This window comes from Bidens hawaiensis, unplaced genomic scaffold (assembly GCF_021521415.1).
Source record: "Bidens hawaiensis isolate Kalapana, Puna unplaced genomic scaffold, B.hawaiensis_p1.1 tig00028978_1, whole genome shotgun sequence".
In the NCBI taxonomy this organism is placed as follows: domain Eukaryota; kingdom Viridiplantae; phylum Streptophyta; class Magnoliopsida; order Asterales; family Asteraceae; genus Bidens; species Bidens hawaiensis.
Genome location: NW_027494755.1, coordinates 163,159 through 185,945, shown reverse-complemented (window position 1 = coordinate 185,945; position 22,787 = coordinate 163,159). Strand labels below are relative to the sequence as shown.

The 22,787-nt window shown below is 32.6% G+C and overlaps 2 protein-coding genes across 2 annotated transcripts; both read left to right on the top strand.

Moving 5' to 3' along the window:
* The first annotated feature begins 291 nt into the window (after nt 1-291).
* Nucleotides 292-4,366, top strand: LOC143577950 (E3 ubiquitin-protein ligase BIG BROTHER-like). The gene is made up of 8 exons (XM_077061659.1): nt 292-362; nt 1,708-1,890; nt 1,970-2,198; nt 2,313-2,347; nt 2,991-3,035; nt 3,361-3,488; nt 3,551-3,659; nt 3,748-4,366. The coding sequence occupies exons 2-8, from the start codon at nt 1,744-1,746 to the stop codon at nt 3,799-3,801; spliced, it is 747 nt and encodes a 248-aa protein (XP_076917774.1). The 5' UTR covers nt 292-362; nt 1,708-1,743; the 3' UTR covers nt 3,802-4,366.
* A 2,650-nt stretch (nt 4,367-7,016) lies between these two features.
* LOC143577949 (ATP synthase subunit O, mitochondrial-like) lies at nt 7,017-11,101 on the top strand. The gene is made up of 6 exons (XM_077061658.1): nt 7,017-7,215; nt 8,991-9,041; nt 9,152-9,395; nt 10,384-10,496; nt 10,587-10,673; nt 10,764-11,101. The coding sequence occupies exons 1-6, from the start codon at nt 7,093-7,095 to the stop codon at nt 10,887-10,889; spliced, it is 744 nt and encodes a 247-aa protein (XP_076917773.1). The 5' UTR covers nt 7,017-7,092; the 3' UTR covers nt 10,890-11,101.
* Nucleotides 11,102-22,787: the final 11,686 nt, after the last annotated feature.

Sequence of the window (22,787 nt, the reverse complement as noted above, 5' to 3'; positions counted from 1 at the left end):
GTAAAACCGGGTTTAGTACCATACCCCTACAATACGAAAGTAAAACATAGGTATATTATTATAAAAGATAAATAAAAGTGGGTGATGGGTGGATTGCGTGAAAGAAAAACTGGAAAACAAACACAACACAACACAACACAACACAACACATGTATATGTACACGTGTATAAGAGTCACACTCACACTTTCCTTTATATACTCTCTATGTATATGTACTGTATCTATATATCTATACACATCTACTGTGAGTGAGTAAGAGAGACAAAGAAGAAGAAGAAGAAGAAGAAGAAGAAGAAGAATCAACCAAGCACCGTCCGTCCGTCCGTCGTCGTCTTCTTTCAATTTGTCCGTCCGCTACAATGTCCGTCATCTCTCTCTTACTTTCTCTCTCTACAATTCTTCCTATTATCTCTCTTGTCTGTGTACTGTGTGATTCATTGCCCTTTGTATTATTATTATTATTATTATTATCAGTTGTTGATTTCTGTGTGAATGTAACGGAATCAAGTTAAAATTATGCAAATGTAGCGGTTAATTCTTCAAATTGGACTTTTGACCTAGTTTGACTTTAATTGCTTTCCTTTTGTAGTTATGTTTGAGTAATTTGGTTTATTGTGCAATGTAACAGTTTTTTAGGTTTCAAAAAATGTTAGAATTGAACTTAATTTGCTGGTGTTAGGGTTTAGCAAATTAAAAGCTTTTATTTCATTTTTTTTTGGTTCTAGGGTTTTAATGTTTACATTTCATAGATACAAGTTTAATGGCTGCAACTTGTGTGACAGTTTGTTTGTTTGTTATTCCATCTTTTAAACAAGTCATGTTTTCTTTGGTTTTGTTAACCGGAAAGTCGGTTTAGGTTTATTTACAAGAGCTGTTTAGGTATTATATTTTGCATCATGTGGATGGATATATGAGTTCTTTTGTTGCTAATATGTTGTTATTTAGTGCAATGCAAAATAGACAAATGTTTGTTATGCTAGTTTTTAGTACTCTGAGTGATGAAGAAGATGAAAAATAGAAAAATGTTTGTTGTTATGTTAGTTCTTAGTTCTCTTGAAGGTGAAGAAGACAAAAATGAAAAATAGGCAACTGTTTATAAGTTATATCATTTTTACTATATAGTAAATGTGAAATTCAACTTGATTTTAAATATCAAGGGAATTAACTTTTTAACTTTTAAATTTCATTTTAAAGATGGAATTTAGGAAATGCAACTTATGCTGTTCGACAAACCGCTCATAATCCGTTACTTTAAAAACCATATGTTTCACATTGATGGGACTAGCATACATAAAATTTACTTTTTAATTGGTTGCCAAGATGGAAATTTAACAAATGCAGCTTATTCCGTTTAACAAACTGCTCATATCCCGTTATATAAAGAGGTATATGTTCCCCATTTAAGCGACCGCCGTACACAAATTTAGCTTTTGTTTTCTCTAGATCAGAACACAACATATGGTTTACTTTTTAAGTCAAGACGTTATGTTTTCATGATATTTCTAACGGACATAAAAGTATAAACTTTAAAGCGTGTGTCGATAAATTCAAAAAAAATTCGTTGTTTCAAGGAGCGATTGTTGTGGGTTACTAATGATAAAATAATTGTTGTATACCTATAAAGGTTGATACGAACTATAATCATTTGTGCACATGTTTTTAACAATGGTGCGCTAAACAGTTTGATTCATTCAGTTTCCTTACAGTTTCGTTCTCAAAACTGATTACAAGTATCATCCACAATGGATGGTAACGGGAATCGACATATGGGGGGCCACTACATAAACTCAGGATTCCCATACACAGTCCCTGATGGCTTCATTGACTTCTTTGATGGGGTCCCACATCAACCCACACATTATCCTCAGCTGAGTCCAGTCCAAGATCAGGTTTTTAATCTTTTATTATTTTTACAAATCAAATTCATCACTTAAATATTGATGCAATGGTTTCTTGTACTATGCATAGGAAAATGCATATTGGCTAATGAATATGAGTTCATACAAATATGGACTACCTGCTCACGGAAGCATACCTTATTATGATCCATACGAGGTCCAGAATTATATGCCGAGAATGGATTTGAATCGAAGCGCGTGGGAATATCCTGTAATGATGAATGTCACAGAACCGGCTTCTGTAGACGTGCAATCCGCTGAGAATTCAGTTTCAAACATGCAAGTTATCCCAGAAGAATGTCAGTTCCTGTTTTTATATTTTCGTGATGCAACAATTTTGATGTATGGATCATATGATGTTACTTATCATATAAATATACATTTATTTATGCCAATTTTTTTCAATGTTGCAGGTAGTCCAAATCATGACAGTGCTTCAAGTTCTCAGGTATTATGCCTTTTCATTTTGAATTTTTTCTACATGTTGTTTTATGAGTTCATAATCTGGATAATTATTCAAGCTGAAATATGGTATAATTAATTGTAGGCCTGTAAATTAACCAAACGAACACAAACAGAGCATGTTTGTGTTCGTTTATAACTGAACAAATGGTCGAACACGAACAGTTAAATGAATTGTTCGTTTGTTAAGAAAATGAGTGTGTTCGTTTTCGCTTTTGATCGTTCGTTAATAGTATAAACAAACGATTCACGAACGTAAAGTATACTGGGCCTAAAAATTTATCAAAACCAGACTAAATTGTAATTGGCGTAAAATTTGAGATGAATATGTAAACAAGTGGACTTAAACAAACATAAAGTAATGAACGTAAACGGATGATGATAAACGAACATAAATGAACTAACGAGAAATATGTTCATGTTTGTTCGTTAACTAAATGAGCAAAATTATTTGTTCATGTTCGTTCATTTATTAAATAAAGCGAACATAATCGAACTTCCCGCTGAACGGTTTGCAAACAGTTCACAGAATGTTGGTTTGTTTGCAGGCCTAATTAATTGACTATTTGACCAGATTATCTGTGATACACTCATTGCAACAGAAAGATAATACGCGTTGTGAATTGCAGGTTGTTTGGCAGGATGATATTGATCCAGACAATATGACATACGAGGTTTGCTATTAAATGTATTTCTTTTAGTTTTTATGAAGATATTTATTTTTAAGACAAATATTATATAAATAACTATAGTTATTTCACCATGTTGGTCTTTTAATAGTCCAAGCGTATTTTGGTCTAAGGATATTTGACTAAGTAACACAAATAGTTATTGTGTTTTAGTAAAAAGTTAACACAAAAGTTGGATGAGGTTAGTGAGCTGGACTTCAATTGATACAAAAATCAAACTATTGGACTAAAAAAAGTCAAATTTAAATTTTTGGACTAAAATGATATTTGGGTCAAACACAAAGACTTAACCCATATTTAATTCCTGCAGGAATTACTTGATTTAGGTGAGGCTATTGGAACCGAGAGTCGGGGTCTTTCTGAAGATGTTATAAATTCACTTCCGACTACAAGATATAAGTCAGGCGGTTTCTTTCTGAGAAGAAAATCTGGAGAAAGGTAAGATTCGGATCAAAAGTTGTTATATTTTATTTTGATTACTAAATGAATTTGTGTAACAGGTGTGTGATTTGTCAAATGAGGTATAAAAGAGGGGACAAACAAATCAATTTGCCATGTAAGCATGTTTATCATACCGAGTGTGGCTCCAAATGGCTCAGCATCAACAAGGTATATAATAAAACGTTGTGATTCCAGACTACAAACCGAACAAACTATCCCGTTCTTGTTTGACTAATAATATGTTTTTCTTTAACAGGCATGTCCTATTTGCAACGTGGAAGTACTCGGGGAGGAATCGAATCAACAGTAAACTCTTTTTGGAATTTTGTTTTAACTTATATAGAGGTAGTTGTTTGTTCTCATATCATTATATGTTTAATGTTTTATAGGACATGTCATTAGGTTTATAATGGTGAATATGAATTACTTGGATTGGCTTCCCTCGTTTTCCAAGTTTTCGTTTACTAAATATCGAGTTGTGGAATTGGCCGATTTTGCCTTCCGTTTTTATGAGTTATGATGGTCAGATTCAAATAGGAATTTTATATGCTAGTATGTTTGTTCTTTTGTGTTCAAAGGTTTTAAAAGAAAGGTATTGTATGATTATATCTTATTATTTTATGAAGTTACTTTTGGAAGTGTAAGCAAACATAAAAATATAATTGGAAAAAGGAAAAGGAGTTTTCATCCTCATTTGTGGGGACATGTTAAGGAAGTAGCGTACAAGATACATCCCAATCTACATTGGATTTCGAGGTGTTTGGATTCCGAGGTGGTCAATTGGTCTAATTTGACCATGCTACAAGTTAGAAGTAAAATGTAATAAAACATTTTGATAAAGGCCAAGGGTGATATTGATAACTATTATTATTTTATATGACAACGGGTCAAATAAATGGATTTTGAAATAAAAAACAAAAGTAGTATCATTTGACATTAACCTATTTTAGTATTAAATATACTAAGTCTAAATATGATCATCCAAGATTAGATTGCTGTCTTCTATCAAATACCTCATCCCTTCGACAAGTACTTGATTTAACCAATAGCATCATCGTTCTTTAGATCTTGTGTGTTACACGTTGAAAAAAAAGATAAAATAGTCAACTATGATGACCGGCGGAGCATAGCAGCTGCCAATTTGTTTAACAAAGATAAATACATAAAACCTTTTTTTAAATGACAATAGTTTGTTGGTAACATTGTTCTTCCTCTTTTAGTCGTGTACACTTGTTAGATTCATGCATGCGTCCCCCAACAGGAAAGCCTTACGGCAAACCCTCTGACCAACTCAAATGAATAGACTGGTAAAACTATTCTTCATAAAATGAGTGATTTAATATGACGACATTATATCATGTATTTTTGTTAAACATACGTACTAATAAGGTTAGTGTCTATTGACTACACTTCAAGTACAACTCCTTATGACAAAGTCTACTTACAAATTTTGAAATAGGTTTTGAGAAAATCTTGGAAGCTTGTATACTCACATTTTTCATCCATCTTGGATATATATATATATATATATATATATATATATATATATATATATATTGTAGCCACAATTTCACTATGCATTACGTATTGACAATGGTTTAGTACTTTAGTTTGGTGGCATCGACGTCTGTCCTAAAAGATTAAAACACTTATCAACATCTCCTTACCCATGTTTGATTCTAAAACAATGGTGTTCTCCTCCTTTCAACAACATGCACTTGTTGAATTCATACTCAAGACCCCCCCAGGAGGAATGCCATATGACAAACCCCTTGACCGCCCGGATGAACCTGCGATGGTTGGTTATTACACTAGTATAAGTAAACATACACCCTTTTTCGGTACATAATTTGTTGATATTTGGATGATTGATAAACTAAATCAGCTGGTTAGGGTGGATTACCACATTAACCAACACGGATTATGATGATGGTGGTGGTGATGGTTGTGATAGTTTACACGACCCCCATACCAATGTCATCATTTTGGGATCGCTTTTATCAAAACATACTTAATCGTGAAGCTCTCTTTAATCTATAGTCAGTGCGTCTAAAAACACATTTGTTGTATTTGAGACGTTCGTTATGATTAGTTGCGATAATTGCATACAATGCGTGATATGAATAAGACAAATTATTTTGTTAAGAAGGATGTGGTGTCAATGACAAGTGTGTAGAGTAAAATGAAGAAGAAATGATTAAGAAAAGAGATATAGAAACTCTCCTTTGTAAAGTTCTATATTTTATTTACCTAATAATAATAAAAGTTAATATTCTAATAGAGTAGATGTAAATGAAAGAAACATATATCTATTTGTTGCAAATAATATGTCCCTCATACATGTTCGTTACGTACTTCTTTCCAAGTGGCCAAGTGGGTAGTTGTCGTTGCTTATTTGCTTTCTATAAAGAAAAAACAGTTTGGAAAAATTTTATTTTGGAGCTTTTCAACACACGTCAATTCAAAAACAACTGTCGCTTTTCAAAAAACAAATAAATAATTTTCAGAAGCTCACCCAAACACCATCTATATCAGATTAAGGACGGGTTGTTTGGTAGCCTCTCAGTATTCCATTAAGAGGTTACTAAATTGGTCAATAATAAGTGTGTTTGGTTCATTAAAAAGACACTTCTATATCGGTCAGCAGGCCTTTTAACCGGTAAGTTTCAAAATGATGCTAAATGAAAAGTTTACCTCATTGTCCATTCACCCGTGTTCATAACCTCTAGCCGAAACCACCACACTTGCCATCACCACCGAATTTCATCTCGAACTCCGCCACACTAAGTCACTAACCGCTACCACGCCACCAGTAAACGGCAGAGCAAACAACTACCGCACTACCACCGTTTTTCTGTTCCAGATTTGGCCGCCGTGCACAACCAAACAACCGCAACCTCCACTGCATGTAACACCGGAAGTTGCTATTGCTGCCTTCTTCACTCGCCGAAGTCGCTATAAACTAATTTCGATGAATTGATCTTAGTTTTAACGAAGATGTTTTGGTCGGCCTACTTGATGAGCATAAACTAGTTCAAAGGGGTAAAACAGTTATTCTGCATTGTAATTTATAGGACTAATCAAACAACACTACCGACTTAATCGAGCCCGAGGCTAAGCTCGAGCTTAAAAGTAAACTCGTTTAATAAATGATCATGAGCCCCAGCTTCACTTATCAAGCTTGAGCCAACTCACGGGCCTAAACAAGCCCGTTATTTATATAATTCTTTTAAAATATAAATTTAATAATTTATATATAATTTTATGAAAAACATAAATAAAATAACTAAATAATATATGTTATTTTATACATAAAATTATAATTAAAAAAAATATATAACAAAAATAAATTAAAATATATATAAAAAATTAATAAATAGTAAATAAGCAGATCCGACTCAGCTCATTCGCACCCGTACTTTTTAGTTTTTACTATGTGGTTCCCAAGCTCAGTGGATTGAAAATGTAAGTTTTGTAATATATCAAGTACCGATTAACAAAATATGGTTAACACAAATATTATTGACCCTTTGGAATAACAATAACATAGCCTCCTCCATCTGTTGTGTTGAATTCAATTCATTTTGTGTTATCGATCCAAATGGCTATGGCTGCACGATTCAGATCAACCATCCCTCGATTCGCTAAGAACCTGATCTCCGATTCAGATCAACCATCAATCGTTCAACGATCATTGCTCTGCCCTAATTTCATCCATCCTCAGGTTTAAATTCAATTTACTCAATTTAGATTTTAGAATCATTAGTTTTTGTTTTCGTTAAAGGGTTTTGATTTTATGCTGTGTTTTGATCTGGGTTGTGATTATTTTTGCTTAATTTTATGGATTAACATGATTTGGGCGAAATGGAATTAGGGCACTAGTGGGTTTTTATTTTTAATTTTTATTACACATATAGAAATGGAATACTATTTTGATTTGAATTTTATTAGTTTTTTGAAAGTAAAGATTAAATGTAATAGTTTGTGGTAATGATAGACACTAGAATCTTGTCACGAGCTCGATGTTATTAAGTTAAAGACAGTGTAGATGAATGAATATTACCACGTTGTTAAGATGTTGGACTTAAGTTAACTTGATGTGATTAAGAGATTATTCACGAAACAGTTAATTTATTAAATTAAGATTAGTATATACTTGAATGCTATACTTAATTAACTAATATTGTTGATTTTAATCATAGTTATCAAATGCGATAAACGCTCGTTTAGTGAGTAAGTTAAAAGGACAATGAGGCTTTGAGCAGAATTATCATCGTTTTTCGGTTGAACGCACAAGTTTTTCACAATGTGCCACGCCTTTTTTTTTTTAGTTTACTGTTTAGTCTACTGATGTGGCTGTTATCATGCCATGTTTCTTGTCACATGCTCACATATCTTGAATGCTACGGTCATATGTTGACTGAATATAAATGAGGTTATATCATGTTAATCTTTAGCTTTGATGAAGAAACTTCTAGTTTCAGTCATAGTTGTCAATAGCGGTGATAGCGGGTGCTACGTAGCGATGCGCTATAGGCAGCTATATACTATATACCGGTCATTTAGCGTGATTATAGCGGTATTTAGGGTTTTACTTATTTATTTTTTAATATAAAAAATTTTAGAAACTTATTTTTTAGGTTTGTTTATTGACCAAACAGTTGCACCTTCTACAAGAGTCACCTTAAAAGCTTATTTTGTGAATATAAACCCTAATTATTTGCTTAAAGATTTTCTGCTCCTTTATCGCTAAATATGAAATAGCGGTTGCTATTTACCGCTATTCGCTACGTAGCATATAGGTGACCTGTCGCTATTGACCACTATTCGCTATTGACAACTATGGCTTCAGTTCGTTATAAGACAATAATCATTTGTACAGTCTTATGGTATGTTTGACAAAGTTAGCTGTAGCTATTAGTTGGAGCTGTGGTTGTAACTATCAGCTCAGCTGTACAGAAATGTTTGTAAATTTTTTTTACAGTAAAATGTTTAAAAACCAAATTGTAAACACAGTTAAATAAGGCTGAAAGCCTGAAACAATAGTTTTACTTTATTAGAAGCTCTACCTTGTGAAAAAGCTACTGACTTAGCACTTTTTATTAAAGCTAAAAGTTTTGTTACATCATCTAAACACGACTCATATATATAAAACAATAACTAAAGCTTCTATAAACTGTGTTCCAAACATATCTTTAATCTTGTCCCCTGAGTATTTGTATTGATCATTTTGTATCTTACAACCTCCCCTCTACATTTATAACAACTTTATAGTATTCCTTTTTATTCCATCTTTCAAACATGCATTCTGATATATTATAACTGAATGCACAACAATTATTTAAAACTAGAAACTCGATGATCTAAAGTTTTGAGCATTGGTGGCGATGTGAAATTGTTATAACTTACTTTATTCATGCCATTTTCTATGATGGTTTGATTAATGAATTACATTTTTTGTTGGGCGTGTGCTAATTTATGAATCATATATTTTTGCAGCAATCAAGAAACTTTTCCTCTGCCTCTCCACCAAAGGAACCAAAGGTTAAGGTAATACAATTCAGCTTTAACAAACTATACAACACTTTATATCATCAGAAATATTAAAAAACTTATTTGTTCTCAATCACAATTATCTTTTTATTATTTTATAAATGTAGGTTCCTGTGGCTATGTTTGGAGGATCTGGAAACTATGCATCTGCATTATACATTGCAGCAGTAAAAGCCAAAGCATTAGACAAAGTTGAATCAGAGCTTCTTGATCTTGTTGCTGCTACTCAGAAGTCTCCCACTTTTTCTCAATTCATGAAGGATTTGGCGGTCCCCGCAGATACTAGAGTCAAAGCTGTCACCGAGATCTGTGATCAAGCTAAATTTTCAGAAGTAACAAAGAATTTCTTAGGTACCATGGTTTATATTCTTATAAACTTATAAAGTACGACTAATGGTTAACTTGGCTGGGCTGTTCAACAAACACATTCTTTATTTGTTTTTTTTATTACATTTTTTATAACTTTAAAGCCATTTGACCCATTTTGTTTAGAGCCTGATCTGTTTGATATGCTAGAGAAAAAAAAAAATAGCTGTAACACATTTCGAGTATATAGGCTTGTAAATGAACCAAATGTACACAAACGGAGCATGTTCGTGTTTGTTCATTTAGTTTTAACAAACAATCAAACACGAATAATTAAACAGATGGGGTTTCTATATGTGTTTGTTTGTTTGTTATGAAAATGGACATGCTCGTGTTTCTTTTTGTTAGTTAGTAGTATCAACGAATGGTTACATCTTTACGAATGTAAATGAACGAATATGACCTGACATAGATGAACACCAAGTCACCAATTAAAGGTAAACTAAGAATCAATTTGTTGGGCCTAAAAGGTTATTAAAACTTTTTCATTAACTAGACGAAATTATAATGGGTCTAAAGAATTATGTGAATATATAAACAAACATAAAACAAATGCTTGCTAACAAAAATGAACGAACGAGGCACGTGTTAACGTTCGTTCGTTTAACTGAATGAACAGAAAAACTTGTTCATGTTCGATCAATTATTAAATAATGAACGGTTCACTGAATATTTAGTACGTTTACAGACCTACAAGTAAATGCAGGATACATGTAGGATATTTGTTACATGTTACTAGGTAACCATTTTTTTTTTGCTGATTACGTGTTAGTGGTTCATTTTGACATTTGTGAGATGTTAAAGATTGCAACTTTTTTCTTTCAGTTTTCTAGAGTTTATTCAGTTTAAGCTAAGAACTCAAGATTGTCAATTTTCTTTTCCAGAGACAAGAGTTTTTAGTTTGGAACAGTAACTGCTTTACATTTTTGTTGTATCAACTATCAAATCATGTATATCTTTGTACATCGTACAGTTGTTTTGGCTGATAATGGGAGATTGAGGCACGTTGACACTATTGCAAAGAGGTTTTCAGATCTCACTATGGCCCACAGGGGAGAGATCAAAGCCATAGTTACTACTGTCATTGTAAACTTCTTACCATTCACATATCATTTTTTTCATTACTTTTTATACATCAATGTTACATGTTTACAATATATATTTGATTTTCATCAGCCACTTCCTGCCGAAGAAGAGAAAGAACTAAAAGACACTTTACAAGAGATTCTTGGTAAAGGCAAGAAGGTTAAGCTTGAACAGAAGGTAAGCGCGACATGCTTTTGTCTTTTAATCGTCACATGTTTTGGCTTTTCACTGATAAATGTTTTTGACGTTGACTTTTAACTGTCATAGATTGATCCAAGTATTCTTGGTGGGCTTGTGGTGGAATTCGGTCAAAAGGTCTTTGACATGTCTATAAAGACCAGGGCTAAGCAAATGGAGAGGTTCTTGCGGGATCCGGTCAACTTCGATGTCTAAACGAGGTCTGTTGTTGCCTTTTGTACTTTGAATTCACCATCTTGCCCTCAGAAAGAAGCCTTTTGTTTATTTGTTTTATTTTCTCCTTGATTCGGGTTGGTGTTTAACCCGATTCATCTTCAGAATAATTCACTGAGAAGCTCTCATATGTTTGAATATTTTCTTGGGCCATAATGTTTTTAGAATCCAGAAATTTTTGGGTTCTTAAATCTTAATGTTGTTAGTCATGAATTTGCTGAATGCTTTACTGATTTTTGACGTCTATCTGCTCAATGTTTCAATATGCTTTTTTATATAAGTTTAAAATAGTATTTTTTGGCCATTTAACAGTTTTTTAACACAAGATGCAGTATTTGGTAGATTGAATTTCATAAAATAGCGATCTTTTTTTAGTTTGATTACTGAGTGTATATGGATCTTTACGATTTGTCGGCTTTGTAATGGGTTATCCAACTTGTAGTTAACTTGGTCTAATCTAGCCAAGGTATTTAGCATTAGGATGCGAAAGGTGAATTCAAGCATGCCCACTAAAACATGCAAGTAAGTTGGACGGGGTGATGGGGTTGGGTTTGGTTATGTCAGGACGGGTCATTTTAACATATGGTACGTTTTCGTTTCGGATGTAAATAGGTTTTCATTCACATTTTCTTAAGCTTTTGAACCATATCTATTTATTTGCACAAATCCATCTGTAAATACGTAAAATTAATGACATTGTCGCTCCTTTTTACTCTTACCAAATAATTCGACATAATACGTGTCTTTGTATTAATCTCATAATTTTTCCCAGCATAGTTATGTGAAGCGATGGCTATGAACTGCAACTAGCCCTATAATAAACCGAATCAGTATTCGTGTTTGGTTGACGAATGCTTTTTTTAATATGAAAATGTGAATACTAATCGAGATGGTTATAGACGTTACCATTTGTTTCTATATCGGGATTAGCTCTGCTTTCATTTCTCTTCATGGAATATAGATGGATTTGAAATTACTCATTTCGACTCACTTAGGTTGTGTGTTGTGGAGAAATGCCCAAGGCGCCACCGCTACCAAAGTCGGCCGCACCCTTAACGCCCACCTTTGTGGCCCTTCCAATGTTAACCCATTACCGCCGCACACTTACCACCCCTATAACGCCCTGTTACACCTCTGGCTTGGTAATTTGGGCTTTTTTTTTTGCCACATCGGACGTGCTAACACCTTGTCTTTATATCTAAAATGACGTTAGCCTTGGAATTTTAGCTCAACCCTTACCCAACATGTCTTTATATCTAAAATGAAGTTAGCCCGAATTGTTTGGGTGTTTGGGTTAAGATTGCCGAACACAAAGATTGTTCAGATAAGAACTATCTTTAAAAACGAGTATGATGAGAATAAGTGTAAGCTATGTATCAAACAAATCAAGGATTCGTAGCAAATGTGTTATTCATGAGAAAATCAGACCTATGACATAAACGTGGTTTTTTTAATTTAAACATATCAAACTAGTCATGTTAGAGAGAGTTACTTCTACAAGATACCGCGTTGAAGCTATGGCTGTATATCCTACTTATTCCATCAACGATAAGCAAGAATCACGTCATATGCATATCACGTATTGTGTGTCATCTTTTTGTTCGTGCGCCATCAACAAGCTGGAAAAAAATCAATGCATTCTCGAAAGAGACTAGCGACGTTATTATTGTTTTATCCAAGTACAAGCTGGAAAAAATCAGTACTATTACTTCACTATTTAAATATACAACCATGGTTTCACATGTTGTATGACCATATACGTATTTAAACTAGGCCATGACTATATATTTAGGTAGAAGACATGTGAAAAATGACCACATATATCCGTGATTTTCTCTTTATAATTTAATGGGTCACACTTGGGACTTTTCAGATGCAATCATAGAGATGATGATTTGGTTATGGAAAAATTAGGGAAGCTATAACTTTATTAAAGAAGCATGCAACCTAAAAAGAAATGAAGAATCGGGTGTTGTTAAGGCTGTAAATGAACCGAACGAACACGAACGAGACCTTGTTCGTGTTCGTTCATTAAGGAAATAATGTGTTCACGAACGGTTCACGAACACTTACCGAACAAGATCTTATGTTCGTGTTCGTTCATTAAGGAAATTAATGTGTTCACGAACGGTTCACGAACACAAACGAATACAAAGAAAATAGGCAGAGACTAGAGATTAAGACCAATGTATTCATCAATGTGAATAATGGAAACGTGTAAACGAACTGAATGAATACGAACAAGGGCATGCTCGTGTTTGCTCTTTTAACTTTTAACTTTAAACGAACACGAACACTTAATCAAACAAATATTTATGTTCATGTTCGTTTATTTAAAAAATAAACATCTGTGTTCGTTTGTTTAAAATATAAACGAATATAACTGAAACGATAAATGAACATATATGAACACAAACAAACATAAACAAACATAAATGGAAACACTTAAATGAACACAAATTAACAAATATAAAACTTTAAGTAACTCATCCAAATAATATTTAATTATTTTTATTAATACATAAACTAACATAAATAAACAGACAGAAACAAACATAAACGAACGTTCATGAACATAAATGAACGAACAGAACTTGTGTTCATGTTCGTTCGTTTAATTAAACGAACACGAAATTTTTGTTCATGTTCGTTCGTTAATTAAATAAACGAACATAAACGAACTTCCCGCCGAACAATTCACCAACAGTTCACCGAACGTTCGCTTCGTTTACAGGCCTAGGTGTTGTCTGTAGACAGTACTTCCAAGTGGGTGTAGATATGTTAGTTACAAGTAAGAAATGGTTCTTTTTGTGGGGGCTAATAAAGAGACCACTCGGACCCAAATCAGATTCCATTCAACAAAACGATGTGGTGGTTGGAATCTTTTTACAGGTGGTGGTCGGGGTGTCATGGACGGCTATTAACTGGTGTCGGTTGAGACCAATGACTTATGTCGTCAGGGCATTTGAAGTGGAGGGGGTAAAAACGTTTTTAATTTTCATGCCACGTCAAAACCACATAGACACAAGGGCCTTTTCATTTATATGAGTAGTGGTTGAAGTTCTTTGTAATAATTAAATGTTGTTAAAATTAATTAAAAAAAAAGAGAAAGGAAGAGATTTGATTGGTCAAAGACCAACCTATTTATTCGGCCTAGACGCTATAGCCACCAAAACTTGGAGACCATCTTTTTTGGTTCAAAAATACCCAAGGCTGAGTGGTGTGGGGGCGACATCGGTGTTTTTCGGGAATCGGTGTAGCCCACTACAAATGCTATGTATATATATCACACACACACGCATACCGTTAAAATAATAATATAACAAAAGCATGAGTGGACGGTAAATACTCCTCCCCCCATCCCCAACACACACACACACATTTCGCCCCTTTGTAGCCCAAAGGGGGAGGCGTTCCACAAAGTTGTCGTCTCAAAGCTCCCAAAATTATCGTCCCATTACATATATCCTTGGAGACAAGGAGAGTTTAAGGGTTTTACTAAGTGGGAAAAAGAAAACGGGAATTAGGATGGACTGATTAAGTGGACTTAGGGATTATATGACATAAGCGGAGAGCTTGTTTATAATGAGTTACAAATATTAAAAGATTTATTAGGATTACACGAAGACTCCTAAACTAAGGGTTTTTAACTAAGGAGTCAAGCGAGCGAGTTAACAAGTGAGCTATCAAGCGGGGCAATGAACGAGCTTACAGTGGCTCGAGCTCGACTTGCATACAAACCCATTCAACTCGCCTTTATAGTATAATATGTGTGAGCTTCGGGTCAGTAGCTTTTTAATAATCCTATATGATGTTTGCCCAACGCATGATGTGATATGTTTGCAACTTATCAATCGTTTATTGTTCTCGATTGTTGTTAAGGGTACGATCGATGGTGATCATCTGTATTATTTCTTTAGAACTGTTCTTTTCTATCACATTGAAACTCATATATATATCTGGATGTGACAAAAGCCATACTTTATGAGTTGTTTAACCTTCGATAAAAATGTCAAATAGATTGTCCTCTTAGACCTTGCTGGGATATTAAGATTTGTTAAATGATAAATTATTAAAAAGATTGAATTATATGGATCTAAATATATAACATTTCACACATGAGAATGATGCTTATGTCATGGATGATGGTTTGTCACACATGCACATATTTTCGTCACAAGTCACAAACTTTTGTTTCTTTTATAAATACGAAATTACAATTTTATGTTGCTTGATCATTTTCGTCACTACTCATCGTTGATGTTTCTAATGCGTAACCATAAGGATAGGTAGGAGGAAAACCTGTTTTTTGAACGAAAGTAACGTAACTAACCAAACCACAATAATAAAAATGACGGGTTTACTTTTTATATTATTTTCGTTACTTTAGTAAACTGGATTTTGTTTACTGAAAAGAACACATCTGCTCAAGCATGCATGAGGTAATGTTACCAAATTCGTTGAGTCATTGTTACTTCCTCTCTCCAAATATCTAAATTTGAACTGTTAATTTTTTTATAAAAAATTAATTAGGCCATGTAATATTTTTTAACAATTTTTTAAAATAGCTAATCTCAGCAGTGTTAATTTTATTATTCCATTTACTTTCAACAACTTTAGTTTTAAATGTTTGTTCATAAATTTGATATTATTCTCTAAAATGCTGATCCGAAGGTGTGAAAGAAAGAGGAGACAGACCGACGTAAAAGCTGGTCTCAAAGATCTTCAAAAATCAAGTTCAACCACTATTAAGTCATTATCTAACACCACCACTAGAAAATTTGAACTTGAATACCAATGAATACAAAACACGCATAAAAGCTTTCACACACACTTGGAATTTCACACAAAATTATAAACGTGAAAACTGAAAGCAACTATTAAATTTAAAAGCAAAAAAGAAAAAAATAATAATAATAAATAGTGATTATACCTTAAGTCATTTCTTGCATTCGTTAAACAGTGATTAGCTATTAACTCTAATTCAAATATTTAAGTTATAAAATATTTATAGTTTTTGGTTTTTCTTTTTACGAGTGTAGGCGTGTAGCTTATTAAGGACCCAGGGTCCAGGCACCCCTTTGTTATCCTTTTCTTCAGTATGGTAAATTTACCGGATTACGTTCGAAATTTTCGTATGTAGTTTAAATTTATCATTTTTTGTTCGAAATTTTTGAGCTTGAACACCCTTCGCATCTTCGTTCAAGCTTAACCACTGTTAATGAGTGTAGTATGTAGATTTTTTAACGACGGTATTGCATTTAAAGACATTGACTAGCAAACAACTAGCTGAGTAAAAAAACAAAGAAATTACATGACTAGAAGATATCCAATAAATTCTACACTTTTTTTCCTACTCGAGTACAACAAAAACAAAAAATAAACGTCATCAAAAAGGAATTTTGACTTAGGCTTGCTCTCAGAAGAAAACCGTGCCATCTCGAAGTTTTCAAATGGGCCTTAATCACGCCCACGATTTCTTTCTAAGCCAAAGTTAATGTCGAGTTATCAAGCCAACTCGCTCATAAGATTTGAAGAGAATCTCAATACCGAGAAATTTAATTCTAACCACTATTCAACCAACTCTCAAATCTTTTTAACAGAATTGCACTCACCAAACATATGAAGATTTGTTTATGAACCTTTCGAACACAGTGGGCAATTAGTTAGGAGACAAGTTTATATTTGTTGGGAGACGATTTCCTAGCACCCCCACCCACAAATATTGATTTTTTGAGGTAAGTATGATAACTAAGTCGTTTTACTCAAACTAATTGAAAGAGCTAAAGCATTAATTCGCTCCCCCACTCCCCTAACCGAGAATTTGGTCATACCCTTCATCGACCATACCTACTTGTCTCTCTCATGTAGGGGTGTTCAAGAAATCCGAATAAAACCGAAATCCGAACCGAAACCGAAACCCAAATAAACCGATCCGAATTCTTAAACAGATATTCGGATCGGATCAATCTGAATATCCGAATAACTAATTCGGATTCGGATCGGATTTGGATATGGAATTTTAAAAAATTCGGATTATTCGGATATCCGTTTAATCCGAATAAAAAACATGTTTTTAGTGATATTTTCCGGTTTGGTATATTAATTAGACTATTATTTTAAGTTTAAACTTTTAATTTGTGTTAAGAGTAATTCGTATTTTCCGGTTTGTATGTTTATTGTGATTCTAAAATATTAAATGTTATGAACAAAAAAATAGGAAAATTTTTTAGGCTTAATTCGGATTATTCGAATAAATTCGGATTTTTCGGATATTATCCGAATCCGATCCGAATTGAATTCGGATATATTCGGGTCGGATAGGAATATTCCTAATTTGGATCAGATCGGATTTCGGATAGGGTCCAAAAAATTCTCAAATCCGAATAACCCGAATAATCCGTTATCCGATCCGATGAACACCCCTACTCTCATGTGAAAGAGAGCCGCCCTTAATCAACTTTTGTAATTCATGAATTAAGTCATTTATGCATCCCACATATTACATGCCACCCTTTGGACTATCAAACAATCTTTTCTCAATTCTAATGCATACAACCTTGGAAATTTCTTAGCTAAGCATCAATTTTGGCACCACGTATGACTACAAAAACTAGTCTCGTTTTCACAATCAATTTGTTTCTTAATCGAATTAAAAGGAACGACACCCGATTCATTTATCTTAATTAGTAAACTCCTTTAACATTCTCTGCCACACACCGGGTATTGCCCCAGTATTAATGGAAACAATGTGGAAATAGTGGGACAAGAATTGAACCTGAGTTACATGGAACACCACTTTTCCTTTGGTTTATCGAATATTGAAACTAGGATAAAACTAAATACTAGGGCATGAATCGAACCTTAGTTACATGAAACACCAAGTCTCTTTCTTATCACTACACCATTAGCTGAAAATATAATTCACTAAGTTTATAAGGAAATGCAATTTAAACATTTGACATATGTAAATAAACGTTTTTCTATAAAACACTAAACATTTAGATAATTCTAAATATTCTTTAACTCAAACTAATATTATTTGATACCGTAAGTAACAGTATCTTCATATAGAAGCAATATCAAAATATGGTAAAAAAATGTAGATTGATAAGAATGGAAATAGTTTACAAAGATAACCACAAAAACGTAGATGAATTATGAACTAAGCATTCTCATTTCTAAATAATCTCTGAGCGAATATTACAACTAGCATGATTTGAAACATGCTAAGTAACTCATAGTAGATGAGATTATCCACGCCGATTATGCCATTATTTGATCAGTCACTTAACAAACATATAGGGGCCATCGTGAGAAAAGTGTCGGAGATCAATCAAATTTCGATAATGTACTTAACATATAAGAAAAATCCAAAGTGTAGTGCGATAGCTTGAGCCCGTATCGCAAACTGATTTATGTGCAGTTTCTTTCTATTGAATTTGAATTTGTTTTGAAAATATGCAATAATATGTGTTATTGTAGAAATACTTGTTATTTGCCATTGATATATTATATAGGCATATATGCTGATTTGTGCTAGTTTATAGAAATTTAATATATAATATATATTTGTTAATGTGCTAAATCATGTTAACTTGAAAATATGAATCTGATCGCTCAAACATTAAAAGGGTAAAAAAAAAAACATGTGAGGTTGTAAACTTGTAATTAAGTCAGATGATAATGTTGTTGGGGTGATGATTATGGCTTGAGATTCTAGCTTGAAGTCTCAGGTTTAAAACATGACTTAATGGAGTTTTCACACAACAGTCAGTTTCCTCATTGATGATGCTCTTGGGTGAGTCAAACATGAGACATCTAATTAGTATGGACGGTTGATAACCAGTCTCAGAAAAAGTCACTTGGGTATTGAGAGTAATTTCAACGGCTATTAAGAAAAAGGTGAGAAAATAATGTATTAATGTTATTACTAAATTTGAAATCATATAAAAAATATTGGTGAATCGATCTTTCTTTATACCAGTAAACCATGATGCATTTTTTAGAAAGGGAAAAGATCTAATAACTCATAGAGTTATAAGACATTTTAGCTTATCATGTCGACAAATAAAAAAGCGATCAAAATACCTAATTCGTCAACGATAAGATTTTTGTTAAAAGTTAAGAACTTTTGAAAATCAAAATATCTAATAAACACCATCATTTGATGTGCATCTTGTTCATATATTGTGAATCGACATGATGCAAAAGCTATTTCATTTCCTCCAGGTTATATATAATATTCATCTTTTTAAAATAAAAATACCAAAACAAGTAAGTAAAATAGATCTTTGGCCATTCATTTACACAATTATCGTCACAAAGGATGGAGATTATCCCTAACTCCCTTAGTTCAACACTCATTTAGCCACCACATCTTAAATTATGCACGAAGCCATCTTTGAGCAACCAATGAGCGGCCTGTTAACACAAAAAAACAAGTTGAGGCTCGATCTGGGCTCCATATATGTAATAGGCTGTTAGTTTGTAGTCTAGATCCGTACATCATTTTCGATTAATTAGTTGAATATGCATGGTTATGCAACTTCTAGCCTAGTAACATATTAGAAAGTGTCGGATAAGGACTTTATGCCATTTTTATCTTCGTGATTTTGGGCATGATCGAATAGATGATTAGGGATTAACTTCGCTAATTTTCACGTTTTGACAAGGAGAACAAAACATTAGTATACATGGAAGAATTTTCTCTAAACTAATTTAACTATTATTACCATTCCAATATGATCCAAGGTGTTAAGATCCTAGGAAAATAAATATATATATCGTTTTATAAGAAAGAATCCATATTTTAGAATACCAAAAGGTTGAGCTGCCAGCATAGCGCTAATTAAGATTCATTTTATGAAGCTTGGACGCTATAGTAGGTCTCACTTAGCAGGCATCTAAAGAAAGATGATAACATAGAATATCAACTGGTATTGGCACCTGTAGGATCATCATAATTTTAATATTTTATGTTGTGGTTTTCTTGTCTTTATGACCAAGTACCATGTTGCTTCGCATGGCTTCATAAGCATGCAGACACTTTCATTCCAGCTGTTATTTTATTTTGATTTATGGGAACCATTGAGTAACTTGACAGTTTTTCTTCTTACTTTATCTATCTTTTATTAATCTATATAACAAGATCGATCGAGTGATTATCTATATATAAATTGCTAGTCTCAATCCTCAGGCAAGATCCTAGAAATGCATATATAACTAATTAATTCTGCATGAAATATTCCGCCTATTTAATATTTTTGTTTAGGTGTTGTTCCTTAACATCCACATCACAAATAAAGTCTTCAATTGTACTATAAGAAAAATACAGAATGTTTTCAATTAACCAAAACCTATCGTACACTTTATAGAGATGCAACACAATTCCCTTATGCTTATGGTAAACGTTCAAATATTAAGACTTCTAATAATTAGCGAGTTAATATTCCACGTTCAAGATTTAGGTTGGCTAGAGGTGGACAAATAAACCGGTTAGCTGAACCGACCCAAAAATTGAACCGAAACCAAACCGCTTTGAAACTGATTATATATAAACCGGTTTGGAACTGATTGAAATTGTCACCGGTTTGTAATTTTCTCCCCACAAAAACCAGTTAACCGAACAGAAACCGTCAAAACTCGAACCAAAACCGATCGTAACATGGTCAAGAAGCCAGTTTTAACCCGAATCAAAACTGATCATAAACTGGTTTTGACTTCTTGTTGACCAAACATAATCAGTTTCAACCCAAACCGGTTTATGCACCTCTAGGTTGGGCGCTCTTACACTTCTACCTTAATATATGATGTTTGCCATTATTATTATTATTATTATCAAGTTATATAATTATATTTACTTATAAGAAACAGATTATTTCAATTACAACTAGTCAAATAAACAATTTTCATAATCATTGCTAAACGCCATATAATTATGTGAGAGGTAGGATCCAATACAAATAGATCTTACAATGACAAACGTACAAATACCTTATGCACCTAACATTAGAGTAATTATTATTACATTTATAGTTTTTTTTAACTAGAGCAATTGTAATTATGCTACAACAAAAAAAAAAGCAAAATAATAACATTCACTTTAATTTAAAAACTATATTGTAATAATAATTAATCTAGTTATTTGCATGTTCTTTATGTTTGAAGTTATTTGTAATTGACCCTAACACTTGAATCTATTAGCCTAATTGGTATTAAATTTTGGGGATTTATATTTTAATTTTTTTACCATGTTAAAACGGATATTAATCTTATATTTTGTTCAATTTGCAATTAAATTTTACATTTAAATTTATTTTTATTTATGCTATTTAAAAGTGTAGAGTAATAACAATAATAACAATTTTAGAATAGTTTTACGAAGGTAACATTAAAATAATAATTTGTCCATTTACAAAATTGAAATCGCGTGACATTTTCCTTTAATTCGTGCTATTCATATGGAAATTTCTACTTGTATTGATCCTAAGTAAGTTTATCTCTCTCTCTTTCTCTCTCTCTCTCTATATATATGTATGTGTGTGTGTTTGTGTATATATATATATAGATATTCACATATATGGGTACCGTGTGTATATCTAACTATCTATATAATTGCCTACCATAAAATCCTAGGTGTCATTCTCAGGTTGTTCCCCCATTCTCTAGAGCCACCAGATTGCTTGATTTATAAATTGAGGCTTCTCATGCATTTGACCCGAAATCATGGGAATGAGTCTTACCAAACCTAGATAGTCTTTAAATGGGTTATAACATCTCATTTATTTCTGAAACTCCTTCATAATCAAACAATAATTTTTGCGGGTCATGGGTTTCACCAAACATGGATAACTCTTAAACGGACTATAAAATCTCATTTATTTGTGAATTAACCCCTTAATCATCAAAGAATAATTTTCACGGGTTATAGGTCTTACCAAACCCTAATAGCCATCAAATGGGTTATAAGATCTTATTTATTAGTAAACACTTTCATCATCAAACCCTAATTTAATTTATCTCCTTTACATGTTTTCCGTTATTGGTCTATCATCACCATCGCCGGTTAAATTCTGATATTACCCACCATCGTCAACTACATCAACGCCCCCTTTTTCATTATATAAATATTTATATTTATTTAAAAAAATAACATGCTCATGTTCGTTTATATTTGTTCGTTAAAAGTCTAAAAAACCTACACATCTCAATTGAAAGTACCCAAACGCTAAAAATATCATAACAAACTAATATATATGTAATAAATTAAAACAAAACTACGTTATAAAATAAAATAAATCATTATAAAATAACAAAACGATTAAAAACAAAAACTTAAATAAACCCCCGTAACACGGGAGAATCAAACTAGTGTATGTATATGCATTTACGGGGAGATTTAAGTACCATCAAATAGTAATTAGTAAAAAAAAAAAAGAAATCAAATTTGAATCATTTAATTTCTAGCCAGGGATCTGTGTTTGTGTATATTTATATAGATATTCACATATATGGATACTGTGTGTACATGCATTTATGGGGAGATTAAGTACCATCAAATAGTATTTAGCAAAAAAAAAGAAATCAAATTTGAATCATTTAATTTCTAGCCAGTGATTTATATTTTTAAAATGTTATAATTCTTACATAGTACATGTTTAGATTATGCACATACGTTTGTTTCATGAATGAGAATGCTTCATTAAAAATTCATTTGAAAATAAATTTTATGATCATGTCACACACATAATCATGCATAAGTATTAAATGAAGTCAATATTAATGAGATACCTATTTTCAAGGTTAATTAATTGCATAAGGCAGTTATCCTAACCCTAACTAGATACACATACATTATGTTCGTACAATTTGGTCTCC